This window comes from Sciurus carolinensis, chromosome 4 (genome assembly GCF_902686445.1).
Source record: "Sciurus carolinensis chromosome 4, mSciCar1.2, whole genome shotgun sequence".
Lineage (NCBI taxonomy): Eukaryota > Metazoa > Chordata > Mammalia > Rodentia > Sciuridae > Sciurus > Sciurus carolinensis.
In genome coordinates, this window is record NC_062216.1 from 8462139 (window position 1) to 8481647 (window position 19509).

At 58.6% G+C, this 19509-nt stretch overlaps 1 protein-coding gene across 1 annotated transcript; it reads right to left on the minus strand.

Annotated features, from left to right (window-relative positions):
• Positions 1 to 165: 165 nt before the first annotated feature.
• C4H8orf74 (chromosome 4 C8orf74 homolog) lies at positions 166 to 19057 on the minus strand. The gene is made up of 4 exons (XM_047551376.1): positions 19010 to 19057; positions 17735 to 17927; positions 2332 to 2741; positions 166 to 402 (listed from the first exon to the last, which is right to left on the minus strand). Exons 1-4 carry the CDS (start codon positions 19055 to 19057, stop codon positions 166 to 168), a joined length of 888 nt encoding a protein of 295 aa, XP_047407332.1.
• Positions 19058 to 19509: the final 452 nt, after the last annotated feature.

The window sequence follows — 19509 nt, forward strand, 5'->3', positions numbered from 1 at the left end:
ATGGCTGGGGCTGGGTTCGGGTGCTAGAAGATGGTTTCCAAGGTGGAGACAGGTTGCATTTTGCTCTCCTCTTTTAATCACTAGAAGCCTCTGATTTGCTGGGTCCTGAGTACACCACATACCGCCCCTCCCACAGTCGCCTCTGGGCACGGTGGGCAGGAACCTTTACTTCTTAGCTTTGGCTTTCTTTCCTTTGTTCCCTTTGTTGGACTTCTGGTGAGTGTCCTCTCGTCCCAAATTGCCGGTGATGGGTGGGAAGGGGACAGGGGCATTGAGACTCATCGTCTTCTTCTGGAGCCTCAGGTCCAAGATGTCGAAAGTGACCTGGATCTCATACTGCAGCAGCTCCTGCAGGCACTGGATCTGGATGTGGATGGCCTCGCTGACCAGGCGCTCCAGAGCCTGCGGGGACAGATGCTGGTGAGCAGGGCTCTGCGGAGGGCCGAGGACAGGGCCTCCCAGACAGCCCTTCCCCAGCCCCATCCTGAACCAAGACGTGTCCACTGTCCTCCTCTCCACCCACCGCCACCCTGGAGGCAGCAGGAAAGGCTGTGTCAACTGCTCACTGCAAACTCCCTTTGGGCAGCCCCTCCCTGCCCACTTTCACATCTCAAAGTCCCAGTCACAGGCTTTGCGGGACAGAAAGGGGATTGCTTCAGAAAGTGGCACGTCCCGTCAGCCAACCATGGGAAGAAGGAAAATGGAGCCACAATCTGCCTTGCCACCAGGAAACCCTTTCTGTCATCTCCTGGCACTATAGCATCCTGGAGACAGGGACATGCAACTGCTTGCTCCAGTTTCCTGCCCGAGCAACCAGCCAGCAGAGGAGAGATTATGTCTATCCAGCGATGTGGCGGGAGACCCTTGAATATCCCATTGCTGTAAAAAACCTGAGATCGCATGGTTTAGCGATCTACACCACGCAGGATTTTACATTTGCCTCAGAATGTCCCCCCCTTTTTTAAAATAAAAATGCTGCTCTTCCCGTGGGTCCTGGGGAAGACGGGCTCCAAGCGGGTGCTCCAGCCTTTTCCATGGAGTTGAGGGCCTCCAGCTCAGGCGCACTGCCAGGGCACATGTGGAGGGGCCTCCGGTTCACGAGCCCTGCTGGATGGGGCCGGCAGCACGAGGAGGCTGGAGGGGGCTGGGAAGAGTGGGCAGGAGTGGCCACAGGGTGGGGCAGGTCTCCTCCAGGGCCTGGCCCAGTATTCTACAGCGAGGCCCCTGGAGGGGGCTGAGACAGGCTGGTGCTTGGTTTTAGTGCGTCTCCTTTGGATGCCTGTGTGGTGGTGCTGGGGACTGTGGTACTCTACCATGGAGCTCTGGCTCCAACTCCATTCTTCTGCTCTGAGACAGGGTCTCACCAAATTGCCCAGGATGGCCTTGAACTTGTGATCCTCCTGCCTCAGCCTCCTGAGTTGCTGGGACCACAGGCATGCACCACTGTGCAGGCTGCTGAGGTTCCATGGCATCTGACTGGGCTGTTTTTCTAGAGACTTAGCCTTGGATGAGTATCATCTATTCTGTTGTATTCAGTTTCCTTAGAGATTTTCCAAATACAGTTTTGAATTTTAAGGGAATACTTCCCTCTACAGTTGACAATTCAGAAACCAAAAATAAATGACAAATAAAACCCCTTGGGAACACAGAGCCCTCCCCACCCCCAGTGCCCACAACCCAGGCACACACCTACACACACATGTGCTTGTCTCTGTGTACAAAGACCAGGTGACCAACACAGTGCCAGGGCCTGTGTACACCTAGAGCTGGCTTAGACTCTGCCAGGCTGGTCACCGGAGGGCCAGAGCTACCTACGGAGGTGCTGGCAACGGGGGGCCTGGGGTCTTTGTACCCATCTGTAGGGCAACCTGCTGTCTCACATTTACATGCCAGACTCTGCTGATCCTGTCTGGCCACACCCTCAAATCCCCCTCCCTCATGTCCCTTCCTCCATGTCCCCCGGCCTCCACAGATGCTGGCTCTGTGGGAAGATGAGGGCATTATGAAAATCTGCAGCTCCTCAGAGCCAAAGACCCACAATGACACAGTGAGAGAACTTGGGCTTAGGGTCAGCCGGACCCTAAACCCCCTGTAAACTCTACCACGTTAGCTTGGGGACTTTGGGCAAAGTTCTCTGAGCCTCTTTTGTCTCACATCAAAATGGGGACGTGGGTTTCTGCCCCGCAGGGAGTTTCCACGCCTCTCTGCGTGCACAGCCTGCAGGAGGCTCCAGGTCCCTCTGTGCCTTCCGTGTGGAAGACGGGGCCCATCTGTCTGAGTCCAGCCTGGCTGAGCCCCGTGGAGGCGAGCCTGCGGGGCGGGGAGCCTCACCTCTCTCCTCAGGGTCTGCTGTGGCTCTGCAGGGGCCACCTCGCCCCCGAAGGCCTTCTGCAGCAGCTGGGCCTGCTCCAGTCGCAGCGTCTCCTGCAGCAGCAGCATGCTGGCGCGCCTCTGCACCTCGGCCGTCTGCAGCTCGGCCACCTGCTGCTCGTGCTTCCACACCTCCCTGTCCGTGCCCTCGGCCAGCGGGAGGGGCTGGGGCGGCGCGCACACCTCCAGGCGGGCCACCGTCAGGTTGACCTCCTGGTCCTGGCCCAGTACGTACTGGTAGAGTCGGTAGTGGCGGATGAAGGTGTTGTGGAAGTAGTCACAGAGGGCCAGCAGGTGTGTGGTGTTGAACTGCCTCTGGTAGGCTCCGAGCTTGTTCCCCAGAATCGTCACCGCCTCCGTGATGGAGCAGCCTGTGGGCACAGAGGGGCAGGGGCAAAATCACCTGACGGCCCGATGGCCCGGCAGTCCGCCCTCAGAGCCACGACAGCTTTGATTCTGCCCGCCGCTTGAGAACTGTGGAGCAGACAGCTTTCCCTCTTACTCTGGCTTCCATATATATATATATGGATACCATATACATCATGGATATATTGTATATATACATATTTATATTTTTGGTACCAGGAATTGACCCAGGGACACTTAACCATGGACCCACACCCCTGCCCTTTTATAGTTTTTATTCTGAGACGGGGTCTCACTCAGTTGCTGAGGCTGCTTTGAACTCTTGATCTTTTGCCGTGGCCTCCCCAGCTGCTGGGGTCACAGGCGCGTACCACTGCGGCGGCCTGGCTTCCATGTCATCTTCCCCGCCTCCAGTGGTCACCCGTCGCTGCCTGTTTCGTCTTGGACTGTCTTAAGTCTTACTTAGCTGGCTTCAGTGCTCCCACTTGAACTCTCTAGGAAGGAGACGGGCTGCTAGAGGAACTGGTCAGAGTGGGGCATGCGGGAGGGCGAAGGCCCCGGCAACCGCTGCCTGGTGGCTGGGGGGACAGAGTGGGGCAAATGTTACTGATCCCAGGAGAAGGGCAGCTCCGAGGGTAGCACCTGGCAAAGCTCCTGAGAGGGAAGCATTGCCTCCTGTCCCCTCCTGTCCCCTGCTGCTCTCGACCCTTTGGGAGTTCAGGGCAGCGGTCATGAGGTCTGTCTCCAGCTCAGCTGTGGTGGCCCGGGACGCACAGAGTCAAGCCTGTGTGGGAGCAGGCCACGTTCTCAGGGACGCTGGCCCCGGGGTGCACTACGAGCTTGGCCACAGCCTTCCTGCTCTCCACGCGTGTCCTCTGCAGGAGCAGCTGGGCCGGGTGTCCGTCAAGTCACTGCTTTAACGCCTTTGGAGCTCCAGGGCCACTACGGAGGATGCAGTCCAGCTTGGAGCTGGGAGCCCACACACCCCTTCCCGGCTCCCGCAGACCCCACCCCGCAGGCTCCTTTCTTGTTCACGCTCGCTGCCTCCCAGGCCGCCTGGGCGGTGTGGGACTATCCATCTTCCTCTCCCCAGAGGCCTGGGGCAGGGCTGCTGTCTTAGTGGTCAGCCGCCGCTCCACTTTGGGCCTCGTTGGGATGTGCTGGATGGAGACTGCGTCTCCCCACAAGGGAAAGAGGCGGCCTCTCGCAGGCTTGGACCCTGGGGCAGGGTTGGCGGTCCCTGGGCTGGGCCACCCTCCTCTCAGGGCAAGCCAGCAGGCTCAGACCGTCCCATGCCGGCTGTGCTCCTGTCTCAGAACGGGGTCCTGGGTGTGGAGGGCTGGGCGCTGTCCAGCCTAGTCGTGACACGGGGCCTTTGCCTGCTCACATGTAAAAGGCAGGATGACCACAATGAGTCACAGGCTGTGGAGGACCAGATGGGGCCATGGGCCCCAGTGCTGTGCCTGGAGCCTGCCAGTCAGTGGTCAGCAGGTGTGTAGGAGAGAAGAGCTCGTCTGCCTCTGTGGAGAGCCCCCGGCCCATCCATCCACCAGCCCTGCCGCCCTCCCTTCCTTCCATCCAAGCTTCATTTGCCAGCCAGCTGCTGAGCCTCTCAGCGGCGGCAGCCTGTCAATCACTCGGCACTGTGCTAGGTCCTGGCAACGCTGGGTACTTCAGACATGTCCCCTGCCCTCAGTGTGCTTGCCGGAGAGACCAAAGCAGATAATCACGATGGCTGAGGCCCAGGAGTGCGGCTCAGTGGGAGCGGGCTTCTCTACCGCACCTAGGCCCTCGGTTCAACCCGTCAATCACGATGCCCAGAAAGAGAAGCAGCACTGTGCGGAGGCGAGCCCAGTTGCAGGCTGGGTCCTCCTGGGGAAGGTGGTGCCCTCCTGTGCCCCAGAGGCCACCAGGGGCTGGCCAGCACCCAGGGCCAGGAGGTGGGAGGACAGAGTGGGGCTAGCAGCAGCATGGCCTCCAGCAGGGCCGGACCGGGCGCCTGAGGCCCAGGTGGACAACAGGCGATGGGAGGGACATGAAGGCCATGCCCCGAGCCAACGCTTGTCTTCTGGGGGCTGGGGCAGGAGCAGGTGTGGGTGGCAGGTGTCCACAAGGAGCCCACGCTGCTCCCAGGACCTTCTGTGGGAAGCTTGGGCTTGGGACAGCCCTGGGGGCCTATCACAAGGGCCAGCGCTGGGACCATGTGCCACGGGGGCCTGGTAGACATCTCGTGGGCAAGCACAGCAACTCCACTGTGCGGAGTGCAGCCACGAGCTGCTCGTTCATTCAGCTCCATGCTCAGGGCTCTTCTTCCAGGCCCTTGGGAGGCACCGAGCCTAGGGAGAAGCCGCACAGATAGTCTAGCTCTGCACAGCGCACCGGGAGCTGGGAGGGCACAGTAGAAAAAGCAGATTATCTGGATAGTTGGGGGGGCCCAGATGGGTTATGTCAGAGTCATTTTCTGGGCAGAGGGAGGTGGAGGAGAGAGAGGCAATGGGAGGCAGGAGATCACATGTGCAAAGGTCCCGTGGTTGAAGAAAGCCTGGCCTAACGAGGGGCTGAAAGGCCTGAGAAGGGCTGGAAGTGAGCAGGCCAGAGTGAGTGAGGCCAGCAGGCAGACCCCTAGGATGCCCTTCCCATCGCAGGTCTCACCCCCAGGCTTGCCCCATCCCCCTCGGTGCTGTGGTCTCTCTCTGTAGAGCACCTGTCACTGCCTCACATCTGCATTCCACCTGCGTGCGTGCTCCTCGTCCCCTGCACGGGAACGCGGGCTCCCAAGCGGGCCGCCACGGCATCCCTTTGCAGCTGGGTGAGGAGCTTGCCTGGCCCCTCTCCTGGACACAGGGAAACTTGCTGGAGGCATAGTGGACTTCATTCTAGAAGCATCGCTCAGCAAGTGCCCCCATGTGCCAGGTGTGGGGCAGATGAGGCCCAAGGGTATGACGGTCACCTGGGGGCTGCCGGGGGGAGGAGCTCCTGGGTGGGTGGGAGGAGCCTCTAGGCCACACGAAAGAGTTGGCTTCTAGGACATCCAAGGAGGAGTTTCGGGGCTGCCTGGGAGCCCCAGAACTGCTTCAGGATTCTGCACGCAGCTTGCTCTGGGTTGAGCACGCAACAGGTCGTCAAGGTCACCACGTGAACACCTGCCGTGGAACTGCCCAACCTCAGAGGCCTGGAGGCTGGAAGCAGAGGCCAGGTGGGGTTTAGAGGGAAGGTGGAGGCTCTGTGGAGGGGGCAGGAATGGCCAAGGGAGGGATCTCAGAGATGAGAATGAGGACCTCGCTTCTGACCGTCAAACCTGGACCACGGGCCAGAAGCTGCTGTGTGTGAGCTTCACCAGGTGACACCTGGGCTTCTCCAGAGTCCTTGGAGCTGAGTTTGCCAGAAACTGCCCTACTTGTGCTCCAGACTGGCCTGGCAGCACATGGGATGGGGTCTCTGTCCCTCCAAGCGAGTGGCTGTGCCTGCCTTCTGCGCCACGGCCAGCCCTGCCTTCTCTGTTCCTCCTAGAGGTCATGCACACAGCCCAGACTTGACCCAGAAGCCTCGGAGGCACGGTTGTGCTAGGTGCTCGGGCAGACGTGGGCAAGTACTCCTGGGGGCTTGCCACCCTCGCGGGTCTCCTACAGCACCAGTGTGGACCTTGTCCTGAGTCAACAAGGTAGTACGGCCCCTGGCTGGATTCTAACCTGTGACCCCCAGACTCTCTTTGGGCCAGTTCTGTTCCTCATCCAAAGCTGGCCATAGACACACCAGAGCTCTCTGCAGCCCAGTGACTCAGACAGCAGCAGGATTAAGGCTCAGGGAGAAGCTCCAGCTGAGCAGATCTGTGCCTGCTCGGTGCTCTTCAATAACAGGGAGTGGCCTTCATTTGCATTGGCCGCTGGGAACTTCCTGAAATCCGTCCCCAAGGCCCTGGAGGCCAGCACCTGTGAGGGAAGCTGCCGGAGAGGAGGCGGCGAGGAATGCGGAGGGAGGAGCAGAGGAGGCCTGCAGATGGGCAGGGGGGTCTCGGGCACCAGGCCTGCAGCAAGGAGCCGCCCAGGGTGGACAGGGCAGGCCATGGGGAAGAGGGGCTGCCCCTCCCGGGTGGCCACGGCAGAAGGAGCCAGGTGCCACCAGTGCCCCAGACCAGCCCGTCTGCTTGCCCTGTCTTGGCTACAAGGGGAAGAACCAGGTCAGGCCGCAGCCTGGCTGCTTAACTCTTCCCGAACCCCGGCGCCCAGAGCTGGAGAAGGAGGGTTAGCGGCAGAGGAAAGCATGGGCCTGCCCTGTCCACCCAGCCCTGTCCTGGGTCCCCCTGACGGCTCTGGGTCCCTTCCCTGCTCTCAGGCAGGGGCTGCTGGAGACCTTGACCAGGTGGCAGCACTGTGACGGCAGGAGACTGGCGTTTCCCTCTGGGTCAGGGGCTCCCCCGGCAACATGCCATGGCTCGGCCGGCCACCCAGGCTCCCAGACCCTCCTGGCTCAGCGAGGCCAGTGTAGGCACCATCGCGTCTACCTGTTCGAGAAATGGGTTCAAAGAGGCTGGGAGATTTGCTCAGGGGCACACGGCAGGTAAGTGGCAGAGCTTGAATTCAAACCCCAGGCATCTGGCTCCAAGGGGCTTCTTCGTAGGAGATGGATATGGGAAGGGCCCCCAACCCAAGTGACGTTCTGCAATGGGTATTGCATCAAAATGCATGTTTCGTGACCAGAGTCCTTTAAGATACAGGGGATCCTGGGAAATTAAATGAAGTTTCAGTATGGTCACAAGCTCAGCAGATCATCAAAAAGTGCAAAGCAATCCAGCGTTTCTCAAATCTCCTGAGGCAAACAGTCTCTCTGGACCAGGGAGCACGCCGCAGGAAATACTGAGCGAATCCAATCCCTTTGCTCAAAGACCAGGAAACTGAGGCCCAGAGAAAGGGCAGGATTTGCTCCAGCACAGAGGTCACCTGGCAGTACCTGTTCTCTGGGGCCGATGCAAAGCGACCTGTGGAGCTGCAGGGAGAGGGACTGGGTCACCTGGTGCAGCCAGACATCCCTCTAGGGAAGGACCAGCGATGTCCCTCCTGATGTCCCAGGCCAGCCTGGTGGGTCAAGGAGGACCGTGCTGACCGGCATGAGCCTCCCCTGCACCCTGGGACCAGGCAGGCTGTTCTGGTCTGGACACTCCACCTGTGTCTCACCATTCTTGGTCACCACTCACTGTCACGAGAAGGCCACACTGATCATGATGGGCATGGACTCAAAGCCCGGCCCTCCACAGCACAGGAGAATGGCCCTGCTGAGGGGGTGGGGCTGGGGATTCGCAGGGATGCTGTCCCTCTGGCCTTGGCTGCCTGGCTCGCTTTGTACTCTGAGGCTCGACCTTCTGATCTGCACATGGAGACAGCAGAAAGCTCACCGGAGGAGTTAGAGGAAAGCCTGTGCATCCAGTGCTCACAGTGGCTTGTACACAGTAGGCACTCAATAAATAAACTTGTCCTTGTCCTCCTCCTCCTCCTTAGGCCTCCACCGGCGTCCCCCCCTCCGGGGCAGTGGGTGGTAATCTGAAATCCCTGGGTTCTCCCAGGGCAAGGCATGACTTTGGGACTGCGAGTCCTGGAGACGGGGTGGCCTCCATCCTAGGTGGTCACCTGGTGGTTCTGTTGACCACAGGGGCAGTGGGGAGCAGGTGAGCACAGTGTGCTGGGAAGTTCTTTGTTCCAGGGTCACGGTGACAACAACAGGAAGGATGGCTGAAGTTGCTGGGTCCCCAGTTATGGGGCTGGAGGGGAGAGGAAGGGACAGCCTTTCTGGTCAGCCTTTTACGGGGAAGGTGGGCAACTTCCAGACAACTCAGTCTGGAATGGCCACTGGAGTGAGTGGTAGCAGGACAGGGTCATCAGGCAGAAGTCTGAAGAGATGGGTCAATTGTAGGAAGAATGTTCCAGAAGTGAGAGGCACTCATCCATGGAGTGAGTCTTCTGAGAAGTGAGAGCAGAGACTCACAGCTGTGTGTTCCAGAACGGGAGAAAGAATTCGCAAATGTGTGGTCGGATGGGGAACATGGATCGCGTAACCTCCTGGTCTGTTTCACTCAAAGAAGCTGCAGGGATTTCCATGGAGCTGACAGTCCCGGAAACCACCGCTGAGGTGTTGTGGGTGCCTCCCAGCCAAGCTCTGCCATTGACTCTGGCTTGGTGAGGATCACCCTTAAGCCTCGCTGTCACCCCTGAGGTGAGAGCCACCAAGTAACTCCACTGTAGCAGAACTTGGCACTGTGTGAGTCCAAGAGCCAGCCACTCCACACAACCCCTAACCCCCTGATATGGGGCTCCTAGACTGCCCGGAAGTCCAGCTGGCCAAGGACGGATGTGAGAAGTAAGAGGTGAGCAAGTGGTCACACTGAAGGGCCGCGGTTCTGGTCTTGAGCATCCTTGCACATCTGCCCACACAGCTCACCCTCTCAGCTGGGCTTGGGACACTCACCCTATCAGGGCCTTCCTGCCAGGAGCCGGGATCCGTCCTGGCCCCAACTTTTGGGAACTCCAGGTGACCTGGGCACACAGCGTCTGGGTGGCTCCCTGGTCCCTCGTTCTTCCTGCACCCCAGCAGCTCATCCCACGCATGCAGGGGCTTCTCCTGGGCTTCCTGCTTCTCAGGTCTTATCGCCCCATGACCAGGTTCCCGTCAAGATGCAAGGTTGCCAGGTAGGGGTGTACTCTGCCATCAGACGGGCGTGGGTTCGGATCCGGAAGCCCCGACTCCAGGTGTGTCCGTGGCAAGACTCAACCTCCCTGGGCCTCAGTGTCTCCCCTTGTAATTCTGCATGTGATACCAGGCTGTGGTGAAGACAGACAGCATGGGAACGGCCAGACTCACGCCAGGCCACCTGGGAGGGTGGGTGGCCTCACTGGGAGAGGTAGGAGCCTCCTTATGACATTGTCACCTGGTGAGCTGTGACCTCCCTCCGCGTATATGCTGAAGTCCCAAACCCAGTACCTCAGGGTGACTGCATCTGGATACAGGGTCTAAAAAGGCTATTAGGGTTAAAAGAGGTCACATGGGTGGCCCTCATCCAATGTCACTGGTGTCCTCATAAGAGGACATGCACAGGGAGCACCAGGTGTGGGCTCCGGGAAGAGGCCATCCGCAAGCCCAGAGAGGGCTCAGGAGGAGCCAGGCCTTCCAGCGCCTTGATCTTGGCTGCAGCCTCCAGAGCCATGCAGACTCAGACGCCTGGTGTTGAATCGCCTGCTCTGTGGGACTTCATGACAGTGGCCTGAGCAGAGGAAGGGGCTCAGTTTCCCCTTTGTCCCATGAATGCTCTTCAAAGACCCCAATCAATGGCCTCTGTGGAGATTTCAGCAAAGAAGTTGCCCCCAAAACTCCCTGGGCCTGGGCTGAGGCTGTCCTGCCCCTGCTGGAGGGAGGAGGGTCCACTGCAGGTGGTGGCGCCTGCTCTTGGCTGTGCTGCTCCTGAGATGCTGGAGGCTCCCGACATGGGGACAAGGTTTGGGGCTGGCCGTGTAGACCTCAGGCACAACCACCCATGTCCCAGAAGAAGAGTTTCCTGGGGAAACTTGGGGCATCATTGCCTCCTCCAGGCCCAGCTGTCAGGGACAGGTAGGTGGCTACCTCCTCATCCAACGGTGGCCTGGATGACATTTCCTGAAGAATCAGGAGTGGCTGTGGGTGGAACTGCAGATACCAGGACCATGAAACACTTGGCCAGCCTCCCTGTACCTCCGCCAGCGAGTTCTCCTAGCCGTGGGATTTGCCCGCCAGGCCAGCAGGCAAGGGGGTCTTCCTACTCTGGGTGTCTAGATGGACCCAGGGAGGCCTGTGCCCAAAGTGGTAGAGGCGATTGACTGGGCAGGGTCCTGTGGGTGAGCAGGTGGGTGTGGGCCACACCCCTCCCTCACCAAGCGAAACTGGAGGCAGGATGTCTGCCCATCCCACCCCCCAAGCAAGCGCAGGGCCTCCCGAGCACCCTGTCTCTCCGCCTCGAGCCTCCCCGGCCTAGGGAAGCCTGCCAAATCTGCCCCATTCCTGGGATTTCCTCCCACCAAGGTGTCCCACACTGGAAGAATTCTGCACCTCTGTGCCATGGCAGGTGACTTCATCCCCCTGGTTCAAGGGACAACTGGGTGTGATCTGTCCAGGGCTTCCTGGAGGCTGGCTGTGAAGTGCCAAGTGAAGAAGTCTTTCTTCTGACCCGGAGTTGAGGCCAGAACATCCTGGTGAGCCCTTTGCCAGGATGGAATCAGCTTATGCTTTTGAATAAATGGCCGCCCTTTCCCTCCCTCTGCTGGGGCCCGATGGGGCAGTGAGATAGGCTGAGCTGGCAGCCGTCCTGGTCCCGCTCTGAGTCACTGTTGTGCAAACATGACCCTCCTTAAGCACTGTCTGCCAGCCTCCTTATCTAGTACGCAAACAGAGCTCAACCATCCTTAGCCGTGGATTAGCCACAACAGAGCAGCCCTGGAGAAACACCTGCCAAGAGGAGCCGCAGCCAGCGCGGATGCCGGCCAGAGCAGAACTGCCGGAGAGCTGGCCCGTGGGCCCCGGGGTCGGCGGTCTGCGTCCACACCACGCCTGATGAGTTTGACATGCCCTGGAGGCGGGGAGGGAGCAAGATGGGAAGCCTGATCTGGCGGCTCCATCAGCTCCTGCCCTCAATGCCAGGGCCCCTGGCCAAGGCAGTGGACGGTTCCCTCTGCTCACGCTGGTGGGCAGCAATGCCTCCTCACATGTGCCCGTGTGGAGCAGCCGGGTCAGGGCCAGCCCTCAGGTAGCCGGGGCCTCCATTCTGCTAGCCATAACCCCACCCATCTGCAGATGAAGGAAAGATAAGGAATGACAGCACCCAGCTCCTCGTCCTGGACCGTGCACATCTGTGGTCCACCCGCCTCTGGACGGGGAGCTCGTGGTAGCTAACACCGAGTGAGCGCTTACTGTGTGCCAGTCACCTGCCCTGAACTTTGCACGTCCTGCCCCGTTTCCTCCTGCCGACTGCCCTCTGGGTCGGAACTGTTATCGTCTCATTTCACAGAGGAGGAGACAGAGGCACAGAGAGATACCCAACCGTTCTCGAGGTTAGCAGAAACAGATGAGGCGGTGGGATTCGAACCCAGGCCTTCTGGCTGCAGATCTGGTGCCTCTTCGCTCTGCTCTGCTTCCTCTAACACCACTGAGCACACAGCATCGCTGGAGCAACCTGGACAGGGCGGGCACCCCGACCTTCCCTCCCTGGGGCACCTCTGTCACTGTGGGTATCGAGATCTACCCATTCATCCTTAATTAATCCAAGTTTTCATTCAACACCGACTGACACCATGTGCCTTGTCTGGCTCTCAGGACAGAGGGGACAAAAAGGAAAAGGCACAGCCCCCCACTGGGGGGTTCAAGTCTCTCTGGTTCAGCCTTCCTTGCCATCCGGTTGGAGGACTCTGGGGAGTTGAGTCTGAACAAAGCTGGCGGGACGCAGTGTGAATAGGCTCAAGAGGGTGAGCAAGGCAGCGCAGGAGGGCCAGGGAGAGTGTGCGACGTCCAGGGCGGGGGAGGCAGGGAGCAGCTGAACCGGGAGGCATGACGCGGGAGGCTCTGGGTGCCGTCCCGACAGCTGAAATCCCGAAAGCTGAAATCCAAAAGCAGCAATTCCCATGCAGGAGGAAGGACAGGCTGTTTGCGTGTGGGGACGCTGGGTGCTGGGGAGGGCGTTGGCGTGTCGGGTCGCACACAGGATAGGGGCTGGATCAGTCATGTCCTGTTGCGGCTCCGTGCACGCAGCACCAGGCTTGCTTTCGAAAAATGACCTTTGTCAGAGAATGCAGACATCCAGGACCTCGATGATGTGCGCTGAGAGCCTCCCCTGTGCTACAAAGTGCCTTACTGGTGAACCCTTCTGACTTGGGAATTTGCTTACGGACGGAGACAGACTTCTATCTACTGCTGACGCAGCCTAGCACACTCTTAGGGCGCAGGAGGCTGAGGCGGGAGGATCCCTTGAGCCCAGCAGTTCAAGGCTAGCCTGGGCACCACAGCGAGGAACCTGTCTCAAGACAACAACAAAAACTAGCATGTTTGACTTTGGCAAATGGATGGCACTTTCAAAACCAACCTCATTTTTTTTTTAATCAAACATACAATTCATGCCCCTGTTTATCTCACAATTCTAGAACTTATTTGCAGGATTATGTATTACAACAGGGAAAAGAAGAGCACTTTAAAAATGCTTATCTGGAGATTTGGTAGACTTGGCAGAAGAGAGTGGATTTCAACTGAATCCCCAAACCCTGACGACATCTGGAATTAGGTGTGATCAAGGCTTCTAAAGGCAAATTTCAAGGTGTTACAATAAAGTTAGTTTTCCCATTCAGCCCAGAGCATTTGGCAGAGAATTCAGATGAGTGGATGCGACGACGATAAAAACTTGAGTTTACAAATGCATCCTTTGTCTGCGTTGGCATTCCTTCCAACTGATGAACCTCCGGGAGCTTTGAATGAATGAAAGCTGCATTTGCCTGAAGAAGCCAGTGAAGTTACTGCCTGGTTTGAAAATAATTATGTACAAGATAGGATGAGAGGACACACACACAGGTGTCCCTGTTCAGTCTCCAATACTGTTGGCACCCTCTTTGGGATCTGCGTGCAAGTGCAAAGGAGGATGGATTTCCACATGCCTGGAAGAACATTCAGCGTGGCACAGAAGATGGGACGGTTTCATAGGGAATGCCCATGTGGGCAAAGCTCCAGCCACAGGAGAATTGCAAAAAGAGCATCACTCAGTAGAGAGTAAATGTGAGCATGTTCTCCAAAGGGAGCCATGTCCTAAAAGAAAAACGGAAAAAAACCAAAAAAACAAAAAAACTAGGTTCTGACGGGAGACTTTGAAATCTAGTCAGTGATTGTAAAAATCAGCTCTTATGCCTTTCTTAGCTCAGATTTTCTTTTGACCTTTTAGAATTTTCCTTCCCTTTTCTTTCTTTTTACAGTTTTTTTTCCCATTGCTTTAATCTGTCCATATTAATCTCTTGTGCAGTTTGTCATGCTATTGGATTCTTCTTTGTATCATTTCCAATACAGGAACGCACCATGCAAAGGCTTTGAGGGAGTCCTAATTCATCACACGCAGTGTTTGTTTGTTGTTTTGTAAATTTGACTCCTCGAAGGTGCACTGTTCAATGGAGACTCTGTGTGCATTGCGTCATGTGGAAATGTTGGAATTTCCTTAACACGGATGTCTTTTATTCTTTTTTGTGAGCTGCTGTCTGTATACATTGGCATCCGTGAAGGATGAAATGTCTGGGGATCTCGGCTGTCCGGGCAACTCACACGATGTGGTGACCCGTCGTGGCTCTTGAGAGGTCTGCCCCGGTTGTCGGTCAAGGTGCTTCAGACAACCGCAGGTGGAAGGCTGGGTGCACACGATCACCAACTGGGGACCGGTGCCTCTGCAGGCATTTCTCTTTTGAACTGTTTCTCATGAATTTGGGTGGTTGGCTTGCAGCTGTTAGACCCGTGCTGTTGTCTCTCACGTGCCGAGGGTCTGTGCCTTGGAAATGTTGTCTATTTTGTTTTGCAAAGTGGTTTGTTAAGTGTTATCTCACTTTTTTGAAGAGGGACAGGATCTTGTTAGATTCCTGAGGCTGGCCTCAACCCTCAGTCCTCCAGCCTCAGATTCCTGTGCTTCTGGGATCATAGGCATGTGCCATGACCCCAGCTCTTTCATGTCTTTGAGTTTCTCAAATTTCCATGCTAAAAAATCTTTCCAATAAATATTTTAAAATTATTTTTTCCAGAATTTTGTCTTCAGAATTTAGAGGTAAGAGATTTTAGACTTTGAGGACTTTTATTTTTCTGAACTTCAGCACTTGGGAGTGTGGCCCAAACCCTGTCCTGCGTTCCAGTCACTCTGCCAAGAGCTTCATAGCAATGAACACAAGCACCCCTCGGCCGTCCCCACTTCGCAGATGAGTGATGGAGACAGGGAGGCTGAGGCACTGTCACAGCTGGCAAGTGAATCAGGACTCCAGAAACCCCAGAACTCACCCTGAGACTGGCATCGACGGTGGAGAAAGCTCTGCCAGGCCTAGGAGGGGAATTTCAGAGGCAATGGAGGCAGCAGCTGGAGTCTAGCCTCTGCCTCTGAGGGAGCTGAGCTTGTGCGGGCTCCCTGAGTGTCTCTGTGATGTGCTGCCGAGGAGATGGCTTCTGGGCAGCCTTCCTATCTCCAGAACTAGCAGGTGTCATCCCTGGAGACCCTGCTCTGGCCGCGTGGTCCAGTGTGGCTCCGGTGCCCTGCCGGCCCCAGCCAGCCTCAGGTGGCTCCCGAAAGTCAGCTCTGCCGCCCAGAGAGAAGCGGGCAGTCTCCTTTCTTCCAACCCTGACTTCTAGGACGAGTCTGCAACTGGCTTCACCTGTGGGGCACCTGTGGTTAAAGACCCACCCACCCCGTATCCCAGCCACCACCTGGCCCCACTGCCTGCGTGGCAGGGTCAGCCAGGGCAGCGCTGCCCTGAGGAGAAAGGGCCTGGCCGGGTGTCCGCTGCCCAGGCCTTGTCCTTTCAGAGGCTGGTCTGACTCCTGGAGGTTTGAAACTGGTCTGAGAGGTCACATGGGCCCATGCCACGTTTCTGGACCACTCCCTCTGTCTCTGTCCCTGGTGGTTGTCCCACGGCCCCTCCTAAAGTAAAGGCTACCGTCCCCCGAGGATTTATTCAGTGGGCTCCCGGCCCTGTGCTGTCGTTGCTCGTGCACGGCCCCCGCTGACGCAATCACAGGTGGCGCTGGATCAGGGTGCCAGACGATAACAAGGATGGGCGGGGGGCGGGCAGCAAGGAGCGGGCAGCGGTGGGGAGCTGGGGTGGCGGGGTCTGCGATCACCCTGCCGGGTTAAGAATGACAGAAGTTTCCGGCCCAAGCGTGAAGACGCAGTAGTCACATTAGATAAAGCCTGACGGACACCATCGGGGCCTGTACCCTGCTTCTAGGAGCCGTCGAAGGAGAGGCACTCGAGGCAGAAGTAGGCTAGATAAGAGGGAGAACATCCTCATTAGGAGGGAGGTTACCTGGGAAGGGGTCAGCTCCCTGATCCCTGGAGGACGTCAGCGGAAGCTGGTGAGCCTTGGTGGCCTGGTGAGGAGCCACTGCAGTAGAGGAAGAGGTTTCCTGCTTCCAGCGAGGTTTCAGCTCTGAGGTCTGAGAGGCCCACGAGACACAACTGCCCTGAGATGCAGGAAGCTCCAGGGCTCCTGGTCTCCAGGCCGGGAGTTGGGTCTGCATGTCACCCAGGATTTCCCTGGGGCTCGGGCCCACGGAGGGCTCTGATGGGAACCGGAGTCTGATCTCCCACCTGCCTGGGGTGACATTCTTCTTCCTGCTGGGCAGCGTGGGCTCTGGATACAAACCTCTGCAGAGCTGTGCAATGGGCGGATCTGTGCCTGCACGTGGTGGTGGGCAAGGGAGGTGGGACCCAGAGGGTGCCAGGAAGGCCCCTGACGGGAGCTGGGGAGACCAGGAGTGGAGGCCAGGGCTGAGGGGTTCTGAGCTGGGCCATGGGTAGGGCCATGCTGTTCTCAAGCCCCGGCCAAGGCCACTGAGGGCATGTGGCCAGGCAGAGAGTGAGAGGGAACGTGGGTGTGAGCAGCCAACAGGCTGATCCCCACAGGCCCAGGACGTGCCAGGGGAGGCCCCAGGGGCTTCAAGGAGGGACGCGGTGGGTGAGTGGGCTGCAGAATTCAGACTCAACAGCAGTGGCCCCATCGAGAGACGGAGGTGGACGCGGTGCCAGCGGGGATGGAGAGCAGCTCAGGGGAGGACACCGGCACAGCGTGCAGGGACAGATCATGGCGTGCTGAAGACAGGGAGCAGGGCGTCATGTGTCTGCCTCCGGGCAGCTGCTGATTGTACCCAGAAGGCCCGAGGAGGACCTCCAACGCCCACTACATCGTCAAAATGGCATTAGACTTTCTCGGAGATAATTTCAAGATAAAAAAAAAAATTAAATGTAAAAAAGTCATAAAAATACCAGGAAGAAATTTTTTCCCAGTCAACTCGGGATACGTGGACCACACGAAGCCTACTCACTCCAGGATCCCTGCCTGGCGCCTCCTGAGGCGAGGACACGCCTGACCCGATGGCCGGAACAGAACGGGAGCCCCGGGGGCCCCAGGGCACAGTGGGGTGCGTCTCCTCGGTCTCGCCAGGGCTCTGTGGCCTTGGGCCGTCAGAGCTTGCTGGGGAGCCCCCGGGCGCACCCTGAGAGTGGCTCCCTGGGGAGATGCAGGCGCTGGGCTCGAGCTGCCCCCCACCACGAGGCGGTGGCTTCTTGCTGCTGCCCACCAGGGACGTGCCACTCTTGGGGTGGCCTCTCACCGAGGTCCCTGGGGTCACTTCGGCAGGGAGGAGTCTTTTTCACTCTAGAAGCCTTTTCCATTTGGTCCCCAGTTAGCATGCCGAGGGGGGATTCTCAGAATACCCCATTTCTCAGCAGCCTTCGCCCTCGAGTTTGGACCCCCCGGATGATTCTTGGCCAAGGTAACTGCGCCGCGGGCAGCCACGGAAGGGCCATTCTGTGCGTAGTGTTTACTTCACGAATGAATCTGCCTTTCGGAGCCCAAGAGGTGGACGATGTGACCACGTGCCATCAGGTTCCTTTCCCGTGACGGCCGTGCATAGGGCAGGGGTGGCAGAGATGTGCCCCAGGCTGCACCCCGTTCCTGCAGCAAGCTCAGACCTGCAGGGCCTCCCAGCGTGCTGCACCCGGCACGAGCTGATGCCCGAAGGCGTCTGTCCTTCAGGGCAGCGTGAGAAGTCCAGCCAGGGCTTGGAGCAGGGCGGCCGGCGACCCCTGATCCAGGTTGAGAAGAGTGAACACCACAGAAGCGAACCCGCCAGCGCGGCCGGGCCTGCAGACCCGGAGGTTGTGGCCATGGGGAGCGCCTGGGCAGCACCAGGAGGCCGAACACTAGCCGGAGGACGGAGGGAGGGCCTGGGGCTCAAGGGTGCCCCCAGCGGGTGCCAGTACCTTTGGTTTCCGTGAGCAGCTCTTCTGTGAACCTGACCACCTGCACCACCTCCACCCACGGGAAGCCTTTGCCCACCGCGAAGATGACGCTGTCGTAGACGGTGTCCAGCAGGATGCTCCTGCGCGCGTCCCTCAGCTCGTCAAACTCCTCCCAGTTCAGGAGTCTCCGCAGGTGCTCCCGACCTTTCGGTTTCTGCAGGACATGGTATAGGAAGTGAGATGCTGTGCTCACGGGGCCAGGTACTGTGGAGGCCCACGCCTCCGGGCTCTCCTGACCCCTGGGAGGGTGGGGAATGTGGGTTTGCCTGGGGAGAATTCTGCTTTGGTTTCCAGGCAGATTTCTTTCTCCTTTCTGGGGACTTGTCCTCTTTTGTAGAACTTGTTTCCCTGAGAGTTTTCATGCTGGCCTCTGCAGGCTCAGGTTTGTGTACCTTCCGTGGGTCTCAAGTTCTGAATTATGGTTCTCATCCCTCTTCCCTACAATTTGATTTTCCCCCAAGACCACTTTCAACTAGTTACCCTATTGATCTGATTGTGAAATTCATACTAACGTGTAAATGACTGACAGACGAGATGTTTGGCAAGGCGATGTTTTACGGAAGGAATGAATCTTAGTTGGTGGGAACTCAGGCACTCTGGCAGACTGGGAGGAGAAGACTGATGGGGTGACTTTTCTCCTAGCTACAGGTGAGAGCGCACTACTTTCAAGTTCTATAGCCCTTCCAGAAGGTTCTTACAGGTACATGTAGGAGATGCAAGTGCCACTTAAGGTGGCAGGGTAGAAAAAGGTGTGGGGTTACGGAGACCCACCACGCAAGAGGTGTTCGTCCCCTGGGGCAAGGATGCTCTGGCCGGGAAGACCCTGGGGGCCAGTGGCAGATCTGGTGGCAGAGGGAACCCAGACCCCTGTCCTCAGTACTAGAACCTCTTCCTCCATGGCCACTGTCCTCTGCTGACCCAGGTGGGGCACCCCTGCACCTCTCCCCTCACGTCAGCAGAAGCCCCTGTTCCCCGCGCGTGGGCGCACAACTCCTGAGACCCTCGGGGTGCGAGGTCCCTGGGGAGGTGGGGCAGTCTCCTCTCCAGGACGGCTCCGCCACGCCTGGGGCTGGCCCTGCAGGCCTGACCAACAGCCGCCAACTGGGTGGGCAGCACCCACCCCAGGCAGTGTGGGGACAGGTGGGTGCCCGGGGCGTCCCCGGCAGAGACCTGCCCTGGAGCCGCTCCCGGCACCCGCCCCCCACGGGACCGTGGGGCCGCCTTCTCTTTCTTCACCTGAAATTGGAAGACTTCCTTCACTGCCTGGGGTGTCAGGAGCGCCATGCCTGATCCAGTTGCCAGGAGACGGGCCAGCACTGCGAGTCTGCGGAACCTGGGGAGGGTGGGGCGCGGCTTTGTTGGGTCATGGGGCGCCCCAGCGCCCGGGCTGCTTGCTCTGGCTCCTCCTCCCGCTGCGCCCCAGGTCCCCGGCCTGCAGTCCCCCTTCTTCTTGCCTCCCTCTGCCTCAAAGCTGTTTCCCACCGGAGGGAGGCTCGGGCCTCCCCCATCTCTCCCACGTGCACCAGGCTCCCCTCGGGCTCCTGTCCTAACGGGAGCCCAGGTCCCCCTTCCTCCAGAGCTCAAGACGGGTCTTGTAGACGCCGGCTCGTCCGCGTCTTCCCGTCCTCCGTCCTGCAGACACCTCCCCCCCGGGCCTGGGGCCCCACTTCTCTATGGGCTGCTGGCATCCCGTGTTCCCGGCGATGTCGCTCTGGCTTGGGGTGCAGAAAACTGCT

Bases quoted from the DNA above. Each gene is read 5' to 3' on its own strand.
- C4H8orf74 (XM_047551376.1), bottom strand. From the start codon at position 19,057: ATGGCGCTCCTGACACCCCAGGCAGTGAAGGAAGTCTTCCAATTTCAG. The intron at 17,928-19,009 runs GTGAAGAAAGAG...CATGTCCTGCAG, and splicing joins AGGAAGTCTTCCAATTTCAG to AAACCGAAAGGTCGGGAGCA. The intron at 403-2,331 runs GTGAGGCTCCCC...CTGTCCCCGCAG, and splicing joins AGCAGACCCTGAGGAGAGAG to GCTCTGGAGCGCCTGGTCAG.